The sequence below is a fragment of the Anabrus simplex genome, chromosome X (assembly GCF_040414725.1).
Source record: "Anabrus simplex isolate iqAnaSimp1 chromosome X, ASM4041472v1, whole genome shotgun sequence".
Taxonomy (NCBI): Eukaryota; Metazoa; Arthropoda; class Insecta; order Orthoptera; family Tettigoniidae; genus Anabrus; species Anabrus simplex.
In genome coordinates, this window is record NC_090279.1 from 168,784,744 (window position 1) to 168,804,320 (window position 19,577).

The 19,577-nt window shown below is 39.8% G+C and overlaps 1 protein-coding gene across 3 annotated transcripts in view; it reads right to left on the reverse strand.

Annotated features, from left to right (window-relative positions):
• Positions 1-19,577, reverse strand: part of LOC136886412 (glucose dehydrogenase [FAD, quinone]) — a 160,554-nt gene that overhangs the window by 65,151 nt on the left and 75,826 nt on the right. For all 3 annotated transcript variants that reach the window (XM_068230452.1, XM_067159184.2, XM_068230451.1), the window contains one exon: positions 5,104-5,273. In XM_068230452.1, the coding sequence (XP_068086553.1) occupies positions 5,104-5,273 (170 nt within the window). The remainder of the gene's footprint in view (positions 1-5,103; positions 5,274-19,577) is intronic.

Consider the following 19,577-nt stretch of genomic DNA (forward strand, 5'->3'; position numbering starts at 1 on the left):
CGTCTTGGTAGGTGTGCTAGGTACCAACTGAAGAGCCCAGCCTAGCACACGGGGGTGAAACGTTGGCAACCAGGAATGAGTTAGCTGGAAAATTTATAATGTCCAATAACGGACCATTTATATTGGTATTATACTTTTTTTTTTCCGTGAACAGGAAACAACACGGAAGATATGATGCCACTAGATGGTGTATGTGAACAACAGTGTGGGTCTAAGCATACCCCCAACTTCAGTGTGTGGGTGAGAGCGTCACGAAATGGAAGTCAACAAGTAGGAGCAACAATTGTACAAAGGGCAATAGGAATGTTTTGCAAAGTGAGTGAACGCTTTAGAATTTTTCAAAAGAATTTCTACAACACTCAATATACTTCTCCATATGTCGAAACCAGTCACTGAACCAACTCTGCCATTTTTCTTCGGTTACATTTTCATACTCTTGATCCCATGCTGCCAGAAGCTCTTCGTCAGATGCAAAACGTTACCGTTTCAGCTTCATCTTCACTTCTGCGAAGAGTGCAAAGTCACATGGAGCAAGATTAGGACTGTATGGAGGGTGATCAAGCACAGTCAACCCTGATCTGGCAAGAAAATCCATTGTTACATTAGCACGATGTGCTGGAGCATTGTTGTGATGCAAGAGCCAAGTGTTAAGCCGTGACCTTGGACAGAGCTGCTTGAGAGCCTGGATGACATGAGGCAGACAAGTCTCACTGCACCACTTCGCAGTAACTGTCCTTTGTGTTTCTAGCACAACCCAAGTCAGGATGCCCCGTTTAGTGAAGAATACTGCAATCATCCTTTTCTTCACTGACCCTGACGTTCGCACAGTCACAGGAGTACCCTCTTCTTCAAACTGCCACACCTTGTTCTGGTATTTTGTTGGGACATCGTAATAATAAAGCAAAGTTTCATCACCTGTAACGATGCTATTGACGTTACGCGAAGTCCCATTTTCAAACTGTTTTAGCATTTCTCGGCACCATTTCACTCGATGTGCCCTTTGTTCCTCTGAAAGTGAATGGGGCACCCAAAGGGAACAAACCTTTCTAACATGGAGATGGTCGTGTAGAACTGAATGAATAGCTGGTGCAGGGATGTGGAGGGTCTCTTCTACCTGCCGATATGTCAACCCCCTCTCTTGCTGCAACATTTTCCTCACAGCTTCGATGTTTTCCTCAGTCACTGATTCAGACGGTCGCCCAGAACGAGGATCGTCTTCAACCCCAAAATTTCCCCTCTGGAACTCTTTTTACCAACGGAAAATTGTTGTCCGATGTGGCCAGTCTTTCCCCAGCATAGGATTCATTTCCTCTAGGCACTGGTCACCAGTTATTCCACGAGCAAAATTGTAGCAGATAATTGCACAATATTCACATTTAGACCACACTGACATCTTAAGTTGCTTTCAATCCCACTGCTTGGTAACAACTGGTGTGAAGGTCGTGCCTTGCTGTCTTCTAGACCGATTTTCACCCCTCTTTTCATCCCTCACCATAACAGGGGTCTCCAGCCATCCGTTTTTGCGTATTGCAAAACTTTCCTTGTGCTCTTTGTATATTAAAATAGCAGTTCTCTGCGGCAGAAATGCACGCCAATGCCATTCAGAGCTGCGGGAAGCATTAGGTGTGCATGCCATGCCCTATCTTTTGGACAACGCCATAATCCTACACGATAATGCGACAGCTCACACAGCAGACATCGTTCAGCGTCGCTTACAACGGTGGGGATGGGAGGTTCTTCCACACCCACCTTATTCACCTGATCTGAGCCCATGTGACTATGATCTAATCCACAAAGTCAAAAAGCCATTATGTACACAACAGTTTGCTAACAAAGAGGACATTGTAACAGCATTTCGGAGAGAGGTGTCACATGTTAGCGATACACATGCAGTGAATGGTATTCAGTGCCTGCCCCACTGCTGGCAATGCACAGTGGAAACTTTGAGTGATTATTTCAAAGGTCTGTAACCAGTGGAGACCTGTCCTTTGTACGTAGTCTTGTGTATTGGCTGTCTATACCATAATAAAACAATGTTTGCCAATGGCCTGTGTTCTGTCACTTTCCTGCAAAAATCTCCTAAAGTCAGAATTTGTCTTCAGGCACTATGCATAAGTACATGCCCTATATTTCCAAATGCATATCTTAGATTTTCCGTATTGTCTCCTGTTCACGAGAAAAAAAATAGTTGCCATGACTTATGACTCGACCCTCGTATATATTATTATTAGCAATATAATTTAAGTATTCCTTATTCTTCCCATGTATATACCGAGGTATACAAGTATGTTACGTCTCCTAGACATAGGGTGGCAAGTGGCACTTGACGGAAGAGTTTGCGGGAAACTGCTGATCCAAAGTACATGTCCACTTTGCTTGCTTGTTCTAAGTTTATTGTGAATAAAAATAATACACAACGTTTATCAAGTGTACAGTTGGAAGTGCAAGCAAACGTCCGTCCTGAGAGAGAGAGAGAGTGTGTGTGTGCGCGCGTGCGTGTGTGTGTGTGTATGTGCGCACGTGCGTGCGAAAAAGTGCTGTAATTGTAAACCATGTGTGCACCAGGCCAGTCTGTGATTAAATATTAAAAAAGAAAAACTACTAATGAGTGGTGAGAAGACGTGTGTTAAATATGTTTTCCAAATTTCGTGAAGAAAATCCTGGAAGTACTCTGGATGAAGTAACACGTGCAGTGGCCGATGTAACTGGTATTTCCAAGGCAAGTATTTCCCGTGCTAGGAAAGACCTTAAGGTTGATTAACTGGCAGATTAAAATAATTTGGAAAATTTATAGCAGGTGATTTGAACAACCGGAGAGACGTAACTCACAGTTCAAATATAATAGTGTTGTTTTTATTAATTTCCAAGGGAATATTTACCTTCGAAAAGTTTGTTTTCACTATAATACAAATTATGTACTTGTAGGTTCCCATTTTCATCCTCTTTCTTGCTTCATTTTCACGTACTGGTTTTTATTGTCTGGAAAATAGTTCTCTCCAAAATACAATGAAAACCAGTCGCACTTGAACCTACCAGCAGATTGTGGAAACAACCTTGATATTCATTGCAGGGATTGGGTGCAATATAATCCACATTATTAGACCATTGTACAGGCATAGGCCTAATTCGTTGGTGGAGGTCCATCATCTTCCTACATTTAGCACTCCTCACCTTCAAATCCTTTGATTTCTATTTCAAAATCACTACCACCACTGCTGTAGCTATCACTTTCATTGATACAACCTCCTAAATCAAATACGGTATTTACTCATCAGTAACACAACCCACCGCTCACCATGCTGCCATTTCTGTTTACATCGAGTGCAACCTTGCCACGGTAAGTGCGTCACATATTTCCAAAGGCATTTAAACTACTATCCAAAGATCACTAAACATTATGATACACAGCAATCTTTTCTAAATACTCCATACTAAGAGTGACAGTAGTTAACTCTAAAATTCACCGAGATGGCAAAGGTGGATGCTCCTAAAACACAGGTACAACCTAGTACAGTAGAAGTCCGATAGTCAGGCACGTTCCGGACCGCCCCGGTGCTAGATTACCGAAAATGCCGGACTATCGGGTGGTACAGCGAAAACAGCTGTAACACGGCATTTTGCAGTAAAATGTTGATTAGCAAAATCATTATTAACTGCGATTATTTCTTCAAAGTCGTCTTTGTATTTTTCTGCTGAATCTTGCTTTGCTGAAAGTGTCTCTCCAGTTACATCAAATCTTCGAATTCCATGGCGAAATTTAAAGTTTCTGAGCCAACCATCAGAAAAATTGCATTCACTTTCTGCAACACCTAAGTCTTGTCCAAACAAATTTCTTTGCCTTTTACATGACCATTGGCCCCGTTACTGGCTTTCCTTCGGAGCGTACTGCACTGAACCATTTGTACCATAAGCTATCTAATTGTTCCAGTTTGGGTGTTTTTAATGGTTGTCTGGAAGCCAAATTTTCAGTTGTTACCGATTGAGAAGCAAATTTCATGTTCATCTTTTTGTTTTTTTTATGTCGTAAATGGTTGACGAGCCAATATTAAATTCATTCAACAAAATATTTCTATTCTCACGTTTCTCCAGGCATTTGATGATTTCCAGTTTCTGGTTGATGGTCAGCGTTACGTGCTTACGTTTCTCTCCTGATTTGGAACTTGAAGGTTTTGGTTTTGAGAACATTGTCACTACTTAAACCAAGAAACGTTCCACAGGGCACTTTGATATGCATGTTCACTACACTACTGCACTAGTGTAATACGGATCCTAGATCGCAAGAAAAAAATACTGTAGCGAAAAGTGATCACAATCAAAACAATGAACTGAATCTGTGTGTGGTGACAGCCAACAATCCCGATTGTGTCTAACAATAGCAGACGCGCAGTGGACACTTCTGTGTGGTTTCGAACTGCGCCGCGTGCTTCAACTGTCACAAACGTAAACAAAAAGTAACATAAAATATCCTGCAATGGTGCCGGATCATCGGGGGTTCCGGACTGTTGGATGCCGAGCTAACGGAATTCTACTGTGCGATATATGACAGAATGCGATTCTTTTTCGCTACAACTTAGTATGATATATTAGGGAGGGGGTTAATATTCTGAAATCCCTTGAAAGTATCAAGTGAACTGATGTAAGGAACAGATCTTCACCTGAACTCATAAAATCGGAGATTCAAATTGTAATAAATTTCAGCATACCCTGCAGAGAGTTTTTTAACCTACTAAAGAACAACAGAATACTGCTGCATAAAGTTAAATCAGTTTCAAAATACCAACATGTTATGAAGCAATAGGGTTTAAGACATAAATGTGTGTGAGTTTTGATTGAAAATGGCATTTAATAAAAATTATGAAGGCATGAGTTATTAAAAAATATGTCCATGAAAAATCTTCCTTTTTTATTTTAAAAAAAGTGGCAACCTTCTCTCACACCAAAAAATGCAGGTCACCCACGGTCGTCAAAAAGAAAGACCTGTACCAGGTGAGCCATCTATTTCCTTGCACTCTCCCTGTACTAAAAGCTGTACTCTAAATAAATACAATAATTATAATACCAAGGACAAAATGACTGTGAACTAAAAATAAACCCACAACTCACCTCTACAACAGAACCAATCTGAAGATTGTTTTCTGACTTTAAAAAGTATGGCAGTACATCATTAAAGCTCCAGCCTTTCAGTCCCATTGCTTCCCAGGAGTTGTAATCCCAAGGATGGCCTCGCATGTACATCATTCCATGAAGCGTACTGGTTCCACCCATCACTTTACCTACGGTGAGTGCAACTGGTTAATTTCTCATTCTGAAGCAGGATTACCAAAGCAAGCTAAAGAAAGGTAACAAAACAAAATTACTGACGTAAGAACAACAAAAGAAATACATACATGACCAGATTTTCAGCTGTCTCAGTAGCTTAGAAGTAGAATGTCCAACTTATGATCCCATATTTGCAGATTCTATCTCAGTTGATATAGTAGCCTTCTCTTTCCATTTCTGACTCAGTTATTTTATGACTGTTTGGTTCTTTAGCCTGCCAAAACTAATTTTGAATAAATACATTTATAAACTATCTGAAAAAGAAACAACTTAATTAAAATAGAATTAAATGTTACATTCTTGAAAGAATATCATCAGATTCCATCAAATCACACTCAAATATATTTAGAAATATAAAAACATTTATATTTATTTCTATTTAAATGGTTTAAATCTTGAACGTTAGAACTTATCTTATTGAATTCCTCACTTCTCTCCACTCTATTTTTTTTTTTTTTTTTGCTATTTTGATTAACGTCACACTGACACAGATATGTCTTATGGTGACGATGGGATAGGAAAGGTCTAGGAAGTGGAAGGAAGCAGCCATGGCCTTAATTAAGGTACAGCCCCGGCATTTGCCTGGTGTGAAAATGGAAAACCACGGAAAACCATCTTCAGGGCTGCCGACAGTGGGGCTCGAATCCACTATCTCCCGATTACTGGATACTGGCCGCAATTAAGCGACTGCAGCTATCGAGCTCGGTCTTTCCACTCTACCATGGAATGCAAGCTGTTGCAATACTGTTACTCCATCCCTGGTGTGATTCAAGCTGGCTAGTCAGTCCGTTGACCTTTCGGTCTAGCTATGCCCCCCACCATGGCTAGCTCAATGACATGTTGTAGTTTACTTTAGGTGGTTCTTTTTTCTTAGTGGTTCCCTTATCATCATCATTATCATCATCATCATCATTGTTGTTGTTGTTTTTATTATTAACCAATATCATATTAAAATTGAGCATCCATGGCTCAGGCAGCAGTGCAAGAACCTCTCACACCTGGGTTCTGTGCTTCAAATCCCGGTCACTCCATGCAAGACTTTTGCTGGATAAAGCGGATGCAGGACAGGCTTTTTCTCCGGTACTCCGGTTTTCCCTGTCATCTTTCATTCCAGCAACACTCTCCAATATCATTATATTTCATCTGTCAGTCATTAATCATTGACCCTGAGGAGTGTGACAGGTTTCGGCAGCCAACACAATTCCTATCCTCACCGTTACTAATTGGAGGCTTCATTCATTCATTCCATTCCTTTTTTAACATTGTTACTATTAGTTCAATACGGATCAGTTATGAAGTTTTTAACTTTAAATTCCTGACCTGGTCGAATGACTTAAAACAGGCTGAGGATTTTCACTAAAATTGTTTTGTAAACTATGCAGGGGTCCATAATGCAAAGTAAGGTCATCTCCATAGAGGTCATGAAGGCCCCTGGAGTGGTTGAAGGTAAAGGCTTCCACTATCCGTAACCTTGACACGTGGTGGGGTATACTGGTTAGCTCTAGGCTGGGGTCCATAATGAGCATTTTTTTTTTAAGTTATAAAAGTAACTTTAGTTATGATGATGATAATAATAATAATAATAATAATAATAATAATAATAATAATAATAATAATAATAATACAAGAAGAAGATACAAGAAAGGCGCAAACATAAATTAGCCCTCAAAAGTCACCAGCCGATCACTTTAGGCAGAGAAAAATTAGCAATAGATTGCCTAGCATTTGCAGACAACCTAGCAAGCTTAACCCAAGACATTTCAACAGTTGAAAATCAGATTGATCTCCTGAAAGAAATTGCAGAAAAATTCGGCCTTCAGATATCTTTTGAAAAGACCTGCAACAAACAAGCACCAAAATTCATGGAAACAAAAATGGCAAAATTAAATGCGTATGACAGTTCAGGAAAATGGACTCAAAAAGCCCATGAAATTAGATGGAAAAAAAAAAATGGAAACTGCATACCGACTAACCCAAAATATCTACAACAAAAAATGTATCTCCGAGCACACAAAACAAAGATATTACGATACAGTCATCAAACCAGAATGTCTTCATGGGTCAGAACTGCTCATTTTGAACAGGAAAGCAGACATTGAATAAAATGAGGAAAAAAGAATACAAAATCATAGGCTAAGAAAAATTCAAGACCCAAAACTTGCTGACGGACAATGCCGACTCAGAGGCGGACAGGGAATCAAAAAATACGCAAATATTCACAGTGACATTAGAAAACGCAGGTTAAGATTCTATGGACATATGAAATGAAATGCCGTGTGGCCTCCAGAGAGGCGTGGTGCAGGTCTTTTGATTTGACACCCGTAGGCGACCTGCACGTCGTGTTGAGGGTGAAATGATGATGAAGACGACACATACACCCAGTCCCTGTGCCAGAGAAAGTAACCAATTATGGTTAAAATTCCTGACCCTGCTGGGAATCGAACCTGGAATCCCTGTGACCAGAGGCCAGCACGCTAACCATTTAGCCATGGAGCCAGACTATGGACATTAGAAGAATGCACCCAGACAGAATTACAAAAAACAAATAGTTGAATTCTATGAAAACAGGAGTAAAGCCAAAACAGACATAATGAAATGGATTGGCAAAATCAAAACAGACTTGAAACTGGCAAGAATTACACCAGCACATGTCCAAAACAGGATAATCTTCAGAACCAAACTTCACAAATGGTAAGATGACTAAGAGAAAAGATCAAAGAAGTTCTTCGTACAGTCCTAATGTGCCTATTCGCATGAATAATAATAATAATAATAATAATAATAATAATAATAATAATAATAATAATTTTTTTACGAGGGATTGTGGAAAATCTTCAAAAGACACTTGTGAAGGGTCTTACCCACTAAAAACCATACACCCTTTTCCCACGATGTGTGTCATCACCCCGGAACCGCTCTCGCATTACTTCAGGGTGATATCGTGCTTTGTCTTTCAGACGTCTTCTTTCTTCATTTCTCCTTTACGAACGTTCGTATGCTTCCAAATCCTTCTTCTTCTGTTGAAGGATGTTCTCTACATACACTGCCACGCGATCCCAGGATTCCTGGTTTCGCAGCATCACCGAAATAACATTATCTGTTGTCAATTCTCCTAGTTCAGTTTCCACACATCTTCTCTGAATCGTCTAATGGCCGCATACAAAAAAGGTGTGAAATACGTCATCAATGTCATCACAGTATATGCATGCTGCATCACTCACTTTGCACACTTTATGCAGGAATTTCCGGAAATATCCATGCCCTGTTAGAAGCTGCGTGAGGTAGTAATTTACTTCACCATGGGACCTTTCAACCCAGATATCCAAGCGTGGTATCAGTCGCTTGGTCCATTTGCCTCGAGGGTCACTTTCCCATCTGAGTTGCCATCGCCTCATCCGTTGACTGAAGGCACGCTTCTTTGCACATTTCTTTCCCAGCTCTCCTTGGGTACGCCAGATGCCATGTCGCTCCAATGCAAGTAGGTCTACTGGGGCTATTGCTGCCACCGTGAGGATTGCAGGTTCGGAAACCGTGCGGTATGCACATGCAATACGTAAATAATAATAATAATAATAATAATAATAATAATAATAATAATAATAATAATAATAATAATAATGGGAGTACTAAAAAAATACCTAATGTAAACTACAACCTGTTACTGACCTAGCCAAGGCAGGAGCATGGCATGGCGGGAGGTCAATGGACTGATCAACTAGTTAGAATCATGTCAATGACAGAGCAACATATTTGCAACAGCTTGCATTCTATCCTAGAATGCAGATCAGTGAGGAATTCATTAGGATAAGTTCTAAAAGTATTTAAGTATTTAAATAGAATAAACATGAATGTTTTTACATTTGATAGAATCCGATGACATCCTTTCAAGAATGTAACATGTAATTCTATTTTAATTGTGCTGTTTCTTTTTCAGGTTTAATTCCATTACCATACGTTTTCTTTTTCAGATAATTTATAAATGTATTTATTCAAAATTAGTTTTGGCAGGCTAAAGAACCGAATAGTTGTAGAATTTTAGAAGGGTGCTCAAAACTCTTAACCTTCATTGTCATTATTATTGTTGCCACGTTAAAGATCTCTTGTGGCACAGTCAGTGTCAAACGACAAAATAAAATTAACTGAGCCATGGGAACTGTCCCAGTAGTATTCCACTGCCATTGTTAGACAGCAGTAATGGTAAACAGAGCACCAAATGGTACCAGTTCAGGAAGTATCAACTCAGTAGCTGAGGCCATAAATGATGATTTTTTTCAAACTTTATCGTATGGCTTTTTATGCCAGGAGTGTCCCAGGACATGTTCAGAGCACCTGGTGCAGGTCTTTCTATTGACACCCATGGGCGACCTGCGTGTCTTGGTGTGAGATGATGGTGATAATGAGGTAGGAAAAGGGGAAAACCCAGTGTCGGCGCATAGCCCACTCCTGTTGAATAAAACCAAGGGTCTCCTCAAGGCTTAATGTCCCCATGCAAGAACGAATCACCATCAACAGCATCATAGGCCCTCACTCCACATGAACATTGCAGAGGTTTGGAATTGAATCCAGGCTCTTGACACAAATTCTAGTGATTACAAACTCCAATGTATATCATAACTATACCAACGAAAAATATCAGGGATGCTCTTCCTGTTATCTTAAGAACGATGGTGCAATCGGATTGGCAGAGAAAATGTTTCATTTTGAGAAAATTAGGTTAGAGTTGTTACTTCCGGGTGTGCAATTCAAATTGACAAATTTGACGTATTTGCTACGCCGGAGAGCCAGCCAATGTCTGTTGCTGTGCGTCAAGGGAGGGGAAGTGGGAAGTGGGAGATAGAGGTAATGCGAGATACATCCTGAACAGAGTCAATCAATCAATCAATCTTGATCTGCATTTAGGGCAGTCGCCCAGGTGGCACATTCCTTATCTGTTGTTTTCCTAGCCTTTTCTTAAATGATTTCAAAGAAATTGGAAATTTATTGAACATCTCCCTTGATAAGTCATTCCAATCCCTAACTCGCCTTCCTATAAATGAATATTTGCCCAAATTTGTCCTCTTGTATTCCAACTTTATCTTCATATTGTGATCTTTCCTACTTTTAAAGACGCCACTCAAACTTATTCATCTACTAATGTCATTCCACGCCCTTTCTCCGCTGACAGCTCGGAACAATAGAGCAAACGCCGGAAAAGCCATCCATCTAATTTTGATCTGATTTTTGATATGCTCTATTGGTGGAAAAGAATCTAATTCCCTTCATGGGAACTTAGAATTTCCATTTGGAATTGCTAGGCGGGCATTAATTCCATTGTGGAGTTTTATCTCCCGTATGCAGTTATCAGACTGTGCTTCATAAATAAGCTTCTGATAAGTTCACCTGCATACATCCCAGCGTCAGTGGGTAGGGTCTGACACATCCCACTCTGAAGAGTCTAGTGTCAGACCTAAGACGAAACGCTGGTTAATAGAGCAAACGCCGGAAAAGCCATCCATCTAATTTTGATCTGATTTTTGATATGCTCTATTGGTGGAAAAGAATCTAATTCCCTTCATGGGAACTTAGAATTTCCATTTGGAATTGCTAGGCGGGCATTAATTCCATTGTGGAGTTTTATCTCCCGTATGCAGTTATCAGACTGTGCTTCATAAATAAGCTTCTGATAAGTTCACCTGCATACATCCCAGCGTCAGTGGGTAGGGTCTGACACATCCCACTCTGAAGAGTCTAGTGTCAGACCTAAGACGAAACGCTGGTTAATAGAGCAAACGCCGGAAAAGCCATCCATCTAATTTTGATCTGATTTTTGATATGCTCTATTGGTGGAAAAGAATCTAATTCCCTTCATGGGAACTTAGAATTTCCACATACCATTCAGTCGAGCAGCTCGTATCCTTTCTCCCAGTCCTTCCCAGCCCAAACTTCGCAACATTTTTGTAACGCTACTCTTTTGTCGGAAATCACCCAGAACAAATCGACAGATAGGATAGGAATGGTGGGAAAAGGAGTATTCATTCTGGTGAAAGAAGAGTTTGTAAGCTACGAAAAAGTTAAAGATGAGAAACATGAAATTCTGCAGCTATCAGAAAAGATAGGGCTGACCAGGAGGGGAGGGGATCAAAGGAGGTGGCTAGGGTTGAGGCTCTGGTCATGGGGGATTCCATCGTTAGACATGTGGGGAAAGTGTGTGGAGGAAAGGGAACCAGAGTAGAGTGTTATCCAAGAATTAGGCTGAGGCAGATGCTGAGAAAAGTAGAAGAGTAGGAGGAGGGAAAGGACGTCACTCATACACCGTCGTGAACTGTGCAACAAAATGGGTGGGGTGCATATTGAACATATACTGTAATCAAACCATTGGGCGCATTTTTTCCTTCATTCAGTATTTCATTCCATTTACAATGTTGTGAGTGAAAGAAAGCACAATCGTGGGGTGGCAGCGTTACATCTTCAAGCATGTTAAATAATAAAGAACGTTACTGCGACCAATAAACGAGAGGACAAACGATCTGGTGCGTTACTTGACTGATAAGTGTATCTTAATTACAGTGTATTCTTGTACTGCGTGTGCAGTTACAGCTGTTTAATATCGAACTGTGGATACTGCCTGTAAGAGAAAAAGAAAATCCTGAGCGAGTCGAACGAGGAAACTTGTGCACACGCATGGAGCAGTATCTCTGCCTCCATCATACACTCCACTTCCCCTCCCTCCCCTTGTCTTCCCTGAAGCACGGCAGCAGCTTGTGCTCTGGCATAGCAAATAAGGAGAGATCATCATTTTGAATCGCGCACCCGGAAGTGTCAAAGTCACCTCATTTTCTCAAAAAGAAAAATTTTCCCCGCTAATCCAATTGCACCATCGTTCTTAGCATAACACGAAGAGCATCCCTGATTTTCTTTGTTGGTATAATTATGATATACCCTGTCAATAGAGGAGGCACAGAACAAGATTGCCCAGCTCCAGGAACAAGCAAGTAAGGCAGGCTTACGGATCTCCTTCGAGAAGATACAGTACATAACCAACACCGAAACAGCACCCGGAGGGATGACAGTGGATGGAGGGAGGATTTGGAAAGTAGAGAAATGTAAATATCTGGGAGAGTGGATAGATAACAATCTGTCAGAGAAAGAGGCACTGATATCGAGAATCAACAAAATGAACTTGGCATACAAGTTAAGTATGAACACCTATAACAAGAAGAACATCTCAATCAATGCAAAACTCAGACATTACCAGACAGTGATCTGTCCAGAAGCCTTATGCAGCTGAATGTTTGAACCTAATAAAGATAGGATTGGTCAAGAAGTTAGAACTGGTGGAGCGAAAAATTCTAAGGAAGATACTGGGAGCCCAAAGAACAGAGGATGGATCATACAGAAAGAAAGCAAACCAAGAACTGTACTGCAAGATAGAAAAGATCTCAGACACCATCTGGAAGAGGAGAGCCATGTTCTTTGGACACATCTACAGAAAGGACCAGGGAAGACTGACCAACCACATAGTAAGGATTTTTGAGAGCAGAAAACTGTGGTACGCTGGCATCACGAAGTGAGAAGATGCTGACAGAAATGGGAATACAAGGATCGAAAATAAGCAACAGGGAAACTTACAAGTTGAAAATGAAGAAAACAAATAGTTTCCAAGAAAAAGTTAGTTTGCGGACCCAAACACCATGGACGGAAGAGAGAAGAAGGTTGCAGAGTGAAAGAATGAAGGATTACTGGGCGCAGATCAAAGCCCAGAAGCAGCTGAAATTGAATTAATGTGGACCACAGTTGGCCAAAATGAAAGAAAGAAAGAAAGAAAGAAAGAAAGAAAGAAGGAAAGAAAGAAAGAAAGAAAAGGATCCTAGGGGGAAAGATTGTTATGGATTACAATAAATTTCATACTGCGTTCCATATTGACTTACATTTACTGTGATGCATCGTGCACGTACTCGGTCTACAAGAGATATCCTATTCTATGAGATGGCAGATTTAACTATGCAATCTATGCCTGTTTTACTCCGTTCCGTCTTGACAAGGTCATCTACAACATTTTCAACAAAAAGTTTTAAACGAGTTACTGAAAACATCTGCGTTAAGAAGACAGTGTAAGAATTTTGCACCATATGTCTCTAGCAACTGTGACTCACCCCATTTAGTGATTTAATTCAAGAATGAACATTCTAGTACTTTTTGAGACTACACAGTGATTTTAACCTTTTCAAGATTCACCATTGTAAATAACATTTTACTCAATGATCAATTGTGTGAACTTAATTTTCAATAGAACAGTTTCAAGATTTGAAATATAAAGGTAGTGGTGATTTTTTTTTTCCAACTTGCTTTATGTTGCACAGACACAGATAGGTCTTATGGCGATAATGGGAAAGGGAAGGCCTACGAGTGGGAAGTCTTAATTAAGGTACAGTCCCAGCATTTGCCTGGTGTGAAAATGGTAAACTATGGAAAACCATCTTCAGGGCTCCCGACAGTGGGGTTTGAACCTACTATCTCCCAGATCCAAGCTCACAGCTGCGTGCCCCTAATCACATGGCCAACTCGCCCGGTGATTATTGTTTTAAGAGGAAGTACAACTAGGTAACCTTCCTCTATATAATACTAATCAGAGAGAAGAAATGGAAGGGATCCCACACTTCAAAAAATGAACGTATCGGCAAGAGAAAGACAAGGTCCATGAAGGGCATGAAAATGAGACACCCTAGGCTTTGATACCTAATACTGCTGGGGTTGGAAAAGAACAAGAGCTGACCAAGGGAGGTCAGATAGGATAGATGAAAATGAGGAGCCTGGAACAAGTGGAAGCAATGCCAGGACTCAGCTAAGGGCCCTGTAGTCGTGAACACAAAGTCCCAAAGTCAGAACCCCTGGGGCCCCTTTTAGACACCTCTTACGACAGGCAGGGGATACCGTGGGTGTTATTCTACCGTCCCCACCCACAGGGGTATTGAAATATGAACTTATTGTCATTCCCATTTGTAATGTTTTATTCATTTCATTTAATTTCATTTCATAATGCCATTCAGCATACAGACTCGGTTCGGAAAGATAGAATGGTTTAGAAATGAAACTGGATTAAGATAGGGAAGTGTGCTGTCGCCTTTGTTGTTTCTAATTGTTATGGGTGAAATTGTAAAGAAGACAAAGGAAGCATATAGGAATAGGGAGATGAAGTTATTACTATTTGCAGAAGATATTGTGGTCTGGGGAACGAACAGCAAAGTAGTACAAGATCAAGTTGATGTAGTGAACAAGAAAAGTGAAAAGTATGGTATGAAAGTCAGCACAGAGAAAAGCAAGACCAGGGTAATATCAAGAGGCGAAAGGAAAGGGAAAGGCATTGTGAAAATTGATGGTCAAACCTTGGAAATTATTGAGAGTTACAAATACAAGGCTGGACATGGAGATAAGCTAGAAGGTGCAACAGGGCAATGAATGAACTCTACTATAGTGTAAGAAACCTTGTCCGGAATAAGGAAGTACATCAGAATTCAGCATGGCTACTATACATGAGATAGCCTTACGATCTTTAATGTAGTAGTTTCCCGTTGCTTTCTACATTCTCATGCCATTGACCTATAGGTTCTTCCACCTTTAGGGACAGTTTCCCATCCCAAGGGCGAGAGATTGCCCTGAACCTTGACCTGCTCATCTGCCCTCCTAAGAGGCTGTTGACGTGGTGGAGGAGGACTCCTTATCCCGGGAGAATTACAAAAACAAGTTGGACAGATAAAAAAACAAATGACTTTGTTTTAAAGAACGTAAAAGAGGATCGATGTTTATTAAATACGATGTCTGGCCCCGTGATGTAGGGGGCAACACGTCCACCTGTCACCTGGCGGCCCTGGGTTCGATTCCCAGCTGGGTCAGGGGTTTTAAATTGTAAAGGATTAATATCCCTGGCCTGGGGACTGGGTGTTTGTGTCGTAACATTCCTTTCCTCACATTCAACACTTTACACTTCCGCAATTACAATTACACGCAGGTTCATAACGTATGGTGCAAGTAGTGGCAAAATATCTTTAGAGATCGATGCCACGAACAAATAGCATTAAAGAAAAAAAGAATAAATATGATAAACAAAAGGAAAACAAAGTTCCTTAGACAAGTACTGAGATATGATTCTCCTCTCCAAACCATCGTTGAAGGTAAAGTATTGGGAAAGAGACCCGGGGGACGACCAAGGATGTCATACATCAGGAACTCCGTCAGTGAACTAGCATGTGGTTCATATAGCAACATGAAGAGGCTAACAGAAGATCGTCAGATGTGACGACAAGGCATTGTCTTTAGTAGATGATGATGATGATGATGATGAAGAAAGTACAAAGAGATAATGTACAAAATGTATTACGCAGCCATATTGACCGATGTGGCCGAGACCTGGACAATGACAAAGTAGGGAGGAGAGTAGAATTGAAGCCAGTGAAATGAAATACCTGAGAAGTATGATAGGAAAGACAAGGAAAGACAGACTGAAAAATGAAGATGTGAGAAAAGAAGTCAGAATGGAAAACATAATGAGAGAATTGACAGGAGTAAACTAAGCTGTAAAGAGGATGGAGGAGGAAGGAATATCATACCAGATATATATATAATCGTATGGCCTCAGCTACCGTGTGCAGACATTTCAATTTGACGCCATCTGGCTGTCTGCTCGTCAATTTCGACGTTCCGTTTTACTCTAGGCCCCCACTAGATGGCAGACCGAGTAAACTGAAACTCTCTTGGGCGTCTATGGCTGAGATTTAATGAATTTTGTTGGGTAAACACCAAATGTGTCACCAGAGATCTTTTACATGCCGACATCGTACGACATGGAGTGTCGAATGGACTTTTTTCCGCCCTTCAAAAATCCGACTACCTCTGCCGGGTTTGAACCCGCTATCTTGGGATCCGGAGGCCGACATTCTACCGCTGATCCACAGAGGCAGCTATCATACCAGATGATGGAGATGAAGTTCAAGGGAAAGAAGCAAGAGGGAGACCTGCAAAAGAGGTGGATCGATTCAATAAAGAGGAGTGCAAGAAGAAGAAGAAACCTGGACTGGGACAAAATGATGGAAGAGGAATGGTGGAAGGAGGAGAAGTGCCATAAATGCCCCGACCCAGCAGGAGCTGGATATGTGGATATGGGGAAAGGAGGAGGATGATGAATACCATTCAACACCGTTAGCTGAAGAAGGTCCAATAAAAGACAGAAACATGTACTATTAGATTATTGTGCAAAGTACTGAAAGATGGATTTTATCAATATAATTTCTTATTTGAGAAAATTTTTATAATTATATTCAGATTATCAAGAACCAGAGTGTAAGACATAGCTTGTACAACATGGAGAATGGAGGATTGGACAAAGAAATGAGTCATAGGGTTCAGGCTGGACGGAGAAACAAGGTGTGCTAAGCGACTGGAGGATTGAGAAAAGGGCAAAGGGAATGTTATTCAAATTGATTGTGAGGCCAGTCATGATATACGGTAATGAAGAAAGTTCACGAGAAAAAGCTAAATGTGGCAGAAATGAGGATGTTGAGGTTGATGATGGTAAAGACATGTATGGACAGGATACAGAATAGAATAAGAGAGATATGCAGTGTTGTGGAAGTAATAATTAATTAATTAATTATTAATTATTAATTATTAATTATTTATTATTATTATTATTATTATTATTATTATTATTATTATTATTATTATTATTATTATTATTATTATTATTATTATTATTATTATTATTATTACACCGGGAGGTACACCTCTACTCCGTTCATTCAAATAACCGCCTTTAAGAACTCCCCTATCGATCAAAAGGTGAAGCTGAAACGACACGAACTTGGAACTTTAATCAGAAGATGTCACTACTGAAATATTAAGTAATTGTTTTGGTGTAAAGTTTCCTAAACTGACTGAATTTCTCCTTGTTTTGTTTTGCAATACATCAATAAGTTTGAACATTTTTCTACAGATGACACTACTCAAAATCTATGATCATGCACTCTGGTGCAAAGTGAAAGAACTTATAATTTAACAAAGTTTTCTATTCCTGGGTTTTCCATAACTGATCTATGTTCATTTATTTTTGGATTGGCAACACTTCCTTTTCTTTCTGCCAGTTCTGAATTTAACCAATCAGGAATTTCTGTAATTAATTTTCAACCTATCACAGGCTTCTTGTTCGATTCTGAGTTTAACTTTGAGATTAACCAATTAAATTGAAAGGGTGGGGCTGGTTTAGTCTTGAATGATCTCGAACCTTCCCTGAGGGTTTATAAACTGCGGCTTTTGACATTTCTTGGCCAATTGATCGTCGTCTATCTCTATAAGGTAATGGCGACATAAATTATATCTTTCTTATTGTAGCTACCTCCGCAGCTTAATCTGAGGGGAAAGGTCCGAATCTTTAACTTTTCTTAAATGTAAATTTTCTTTTGGCTAATGTAAAATTTCATTAAGCTTTAACTTCAAACCGGGGATAGAGAGTGAAGTACCCTCTCGAGCTTCCCTTCATCTTGGTTTGAGGTGACTTCGTTCTGTAACGGTTTTCTTCCTGTAATGTGTTAAAGTGATTTCCATGCAAGCCACCTCAGTAGTGTGGCAATAGCCCCTGCTTCATCAGCCAAGAGCCCTATAGGTTTTAATATTTCATTATCTGGAGTGCAGTGTTCGCCTCCATTCAATTTGTGTTTCGGGTCGTTTACTTAACCTGTTCCTTTTCTCACACACCCTGTAGGTTGGGTACGAGATACCTCTGTGTAATAATATTTCAGTTTGTAAATAGTGCCTTGAAAGGCCAGAGTTTGTCACTTTTCATACAATGTTGCCTGAGTAGGCGTGAGAAGCTGAGATCCTGTTATCTCTTTTTCCAAATGTTGTGAGAGTAACGAATGCCTCTTGAAGTCTAGATGTTGTAATTTTGGGAGCAAGTGCTCTTTGAATTAGGGAATTTATGCCCTTGACTAAATTAGTTCTCATTTTAAATTGTAAATTTGAGCTGGGAGCTCAGGGATTGTAAAACGAAGGGCTTGAAGCCCAGAATCTGTAACGTTCACTGTTTTTGAATTTTCCTAGTCTGTTTCAAGATTGTTTTGTACCTGATATATTATTATTTTCACTCAGTGAAAAATATTGTTAAGTTTGTTGTTGGAAAAGAAATATAACCTTTTAAAGTTTTAACTCAACTTTGATATTGTAGATAGACCCATTCACCCCAGCACCTTCTTTGACCTCTTTCTCCTCCATGGGTAACCCCATAACAATTATTATTATTATTATTATTATTATTATTATTATTATTATTATTATTATTATTATTTACTACCTCACGCAGCTTCTAACAGGGCATGGATATTTCCGGAAATTCCTGCATAAAGTGGGCAGAGCGAATGACGCAGCATGCATATACTGTGATGACATTGACGACGTATTTCACACCTTTTTTGTATGCGGCCATTGGACGATTCAGAGAAGATGCGTGGAAACTGAACTAAGAGAATTGACAGCAGATAATATTATTTCGGTGATGCTGCGAAACGTGGAAAACGTCCTTGGTCAGAAGAAGAAGGATTTGGAAGCATACGAACGTTCATAAAGGAGAAATGAAGAAAGAAGACGTCTGAAAGACAAAGCACGACATCACCCTGAAGTAATGCGAGAGCGGTTCCAGGGTGATGATACACATCATGGGAAAAGGGTGTGTGGTTTTTAGTGGGTAAGAATCCCACACACTTGTGGAGTGCGGACCCTTCACAAGTGTCTTTTGAAGATTTTCCACAATCCCTCGTAAAAACAACAAAAAAAAATTATTATTATTATTATTATTATTATTATTATTATTATTATTATTATTATTATTATTATTATTATTATTATTATTATTATTATTATTAAAGTTTTCCCAGTGTTCAGTAACATTAGGCAGGATTACTATGAAAGTCTAGTGAAACAATATTGATCTTCTGAAGTTCTTCAGTTACAGATCTTTCAAATCTCAACTCAGTAATTCATTTATAATGCTGCAGGTTTCTAAGACCACTATCTTCTGTGACACAATGTAGTTGTTCTTGAGATTTACCATGTGATGTGCATTGTGCAGCTGGCGGGGAATTAGTCCTAGTGCTCCCATCACTATCAGAACAACAACAACAACAACAACAACAACAACAACAACAACAACAACAACAACAACAAAAACAAAAACACCAACAACAACTTTATCTTATTGCTAGATTTTTCTTATTTCATTTTATAAAAGACAACTA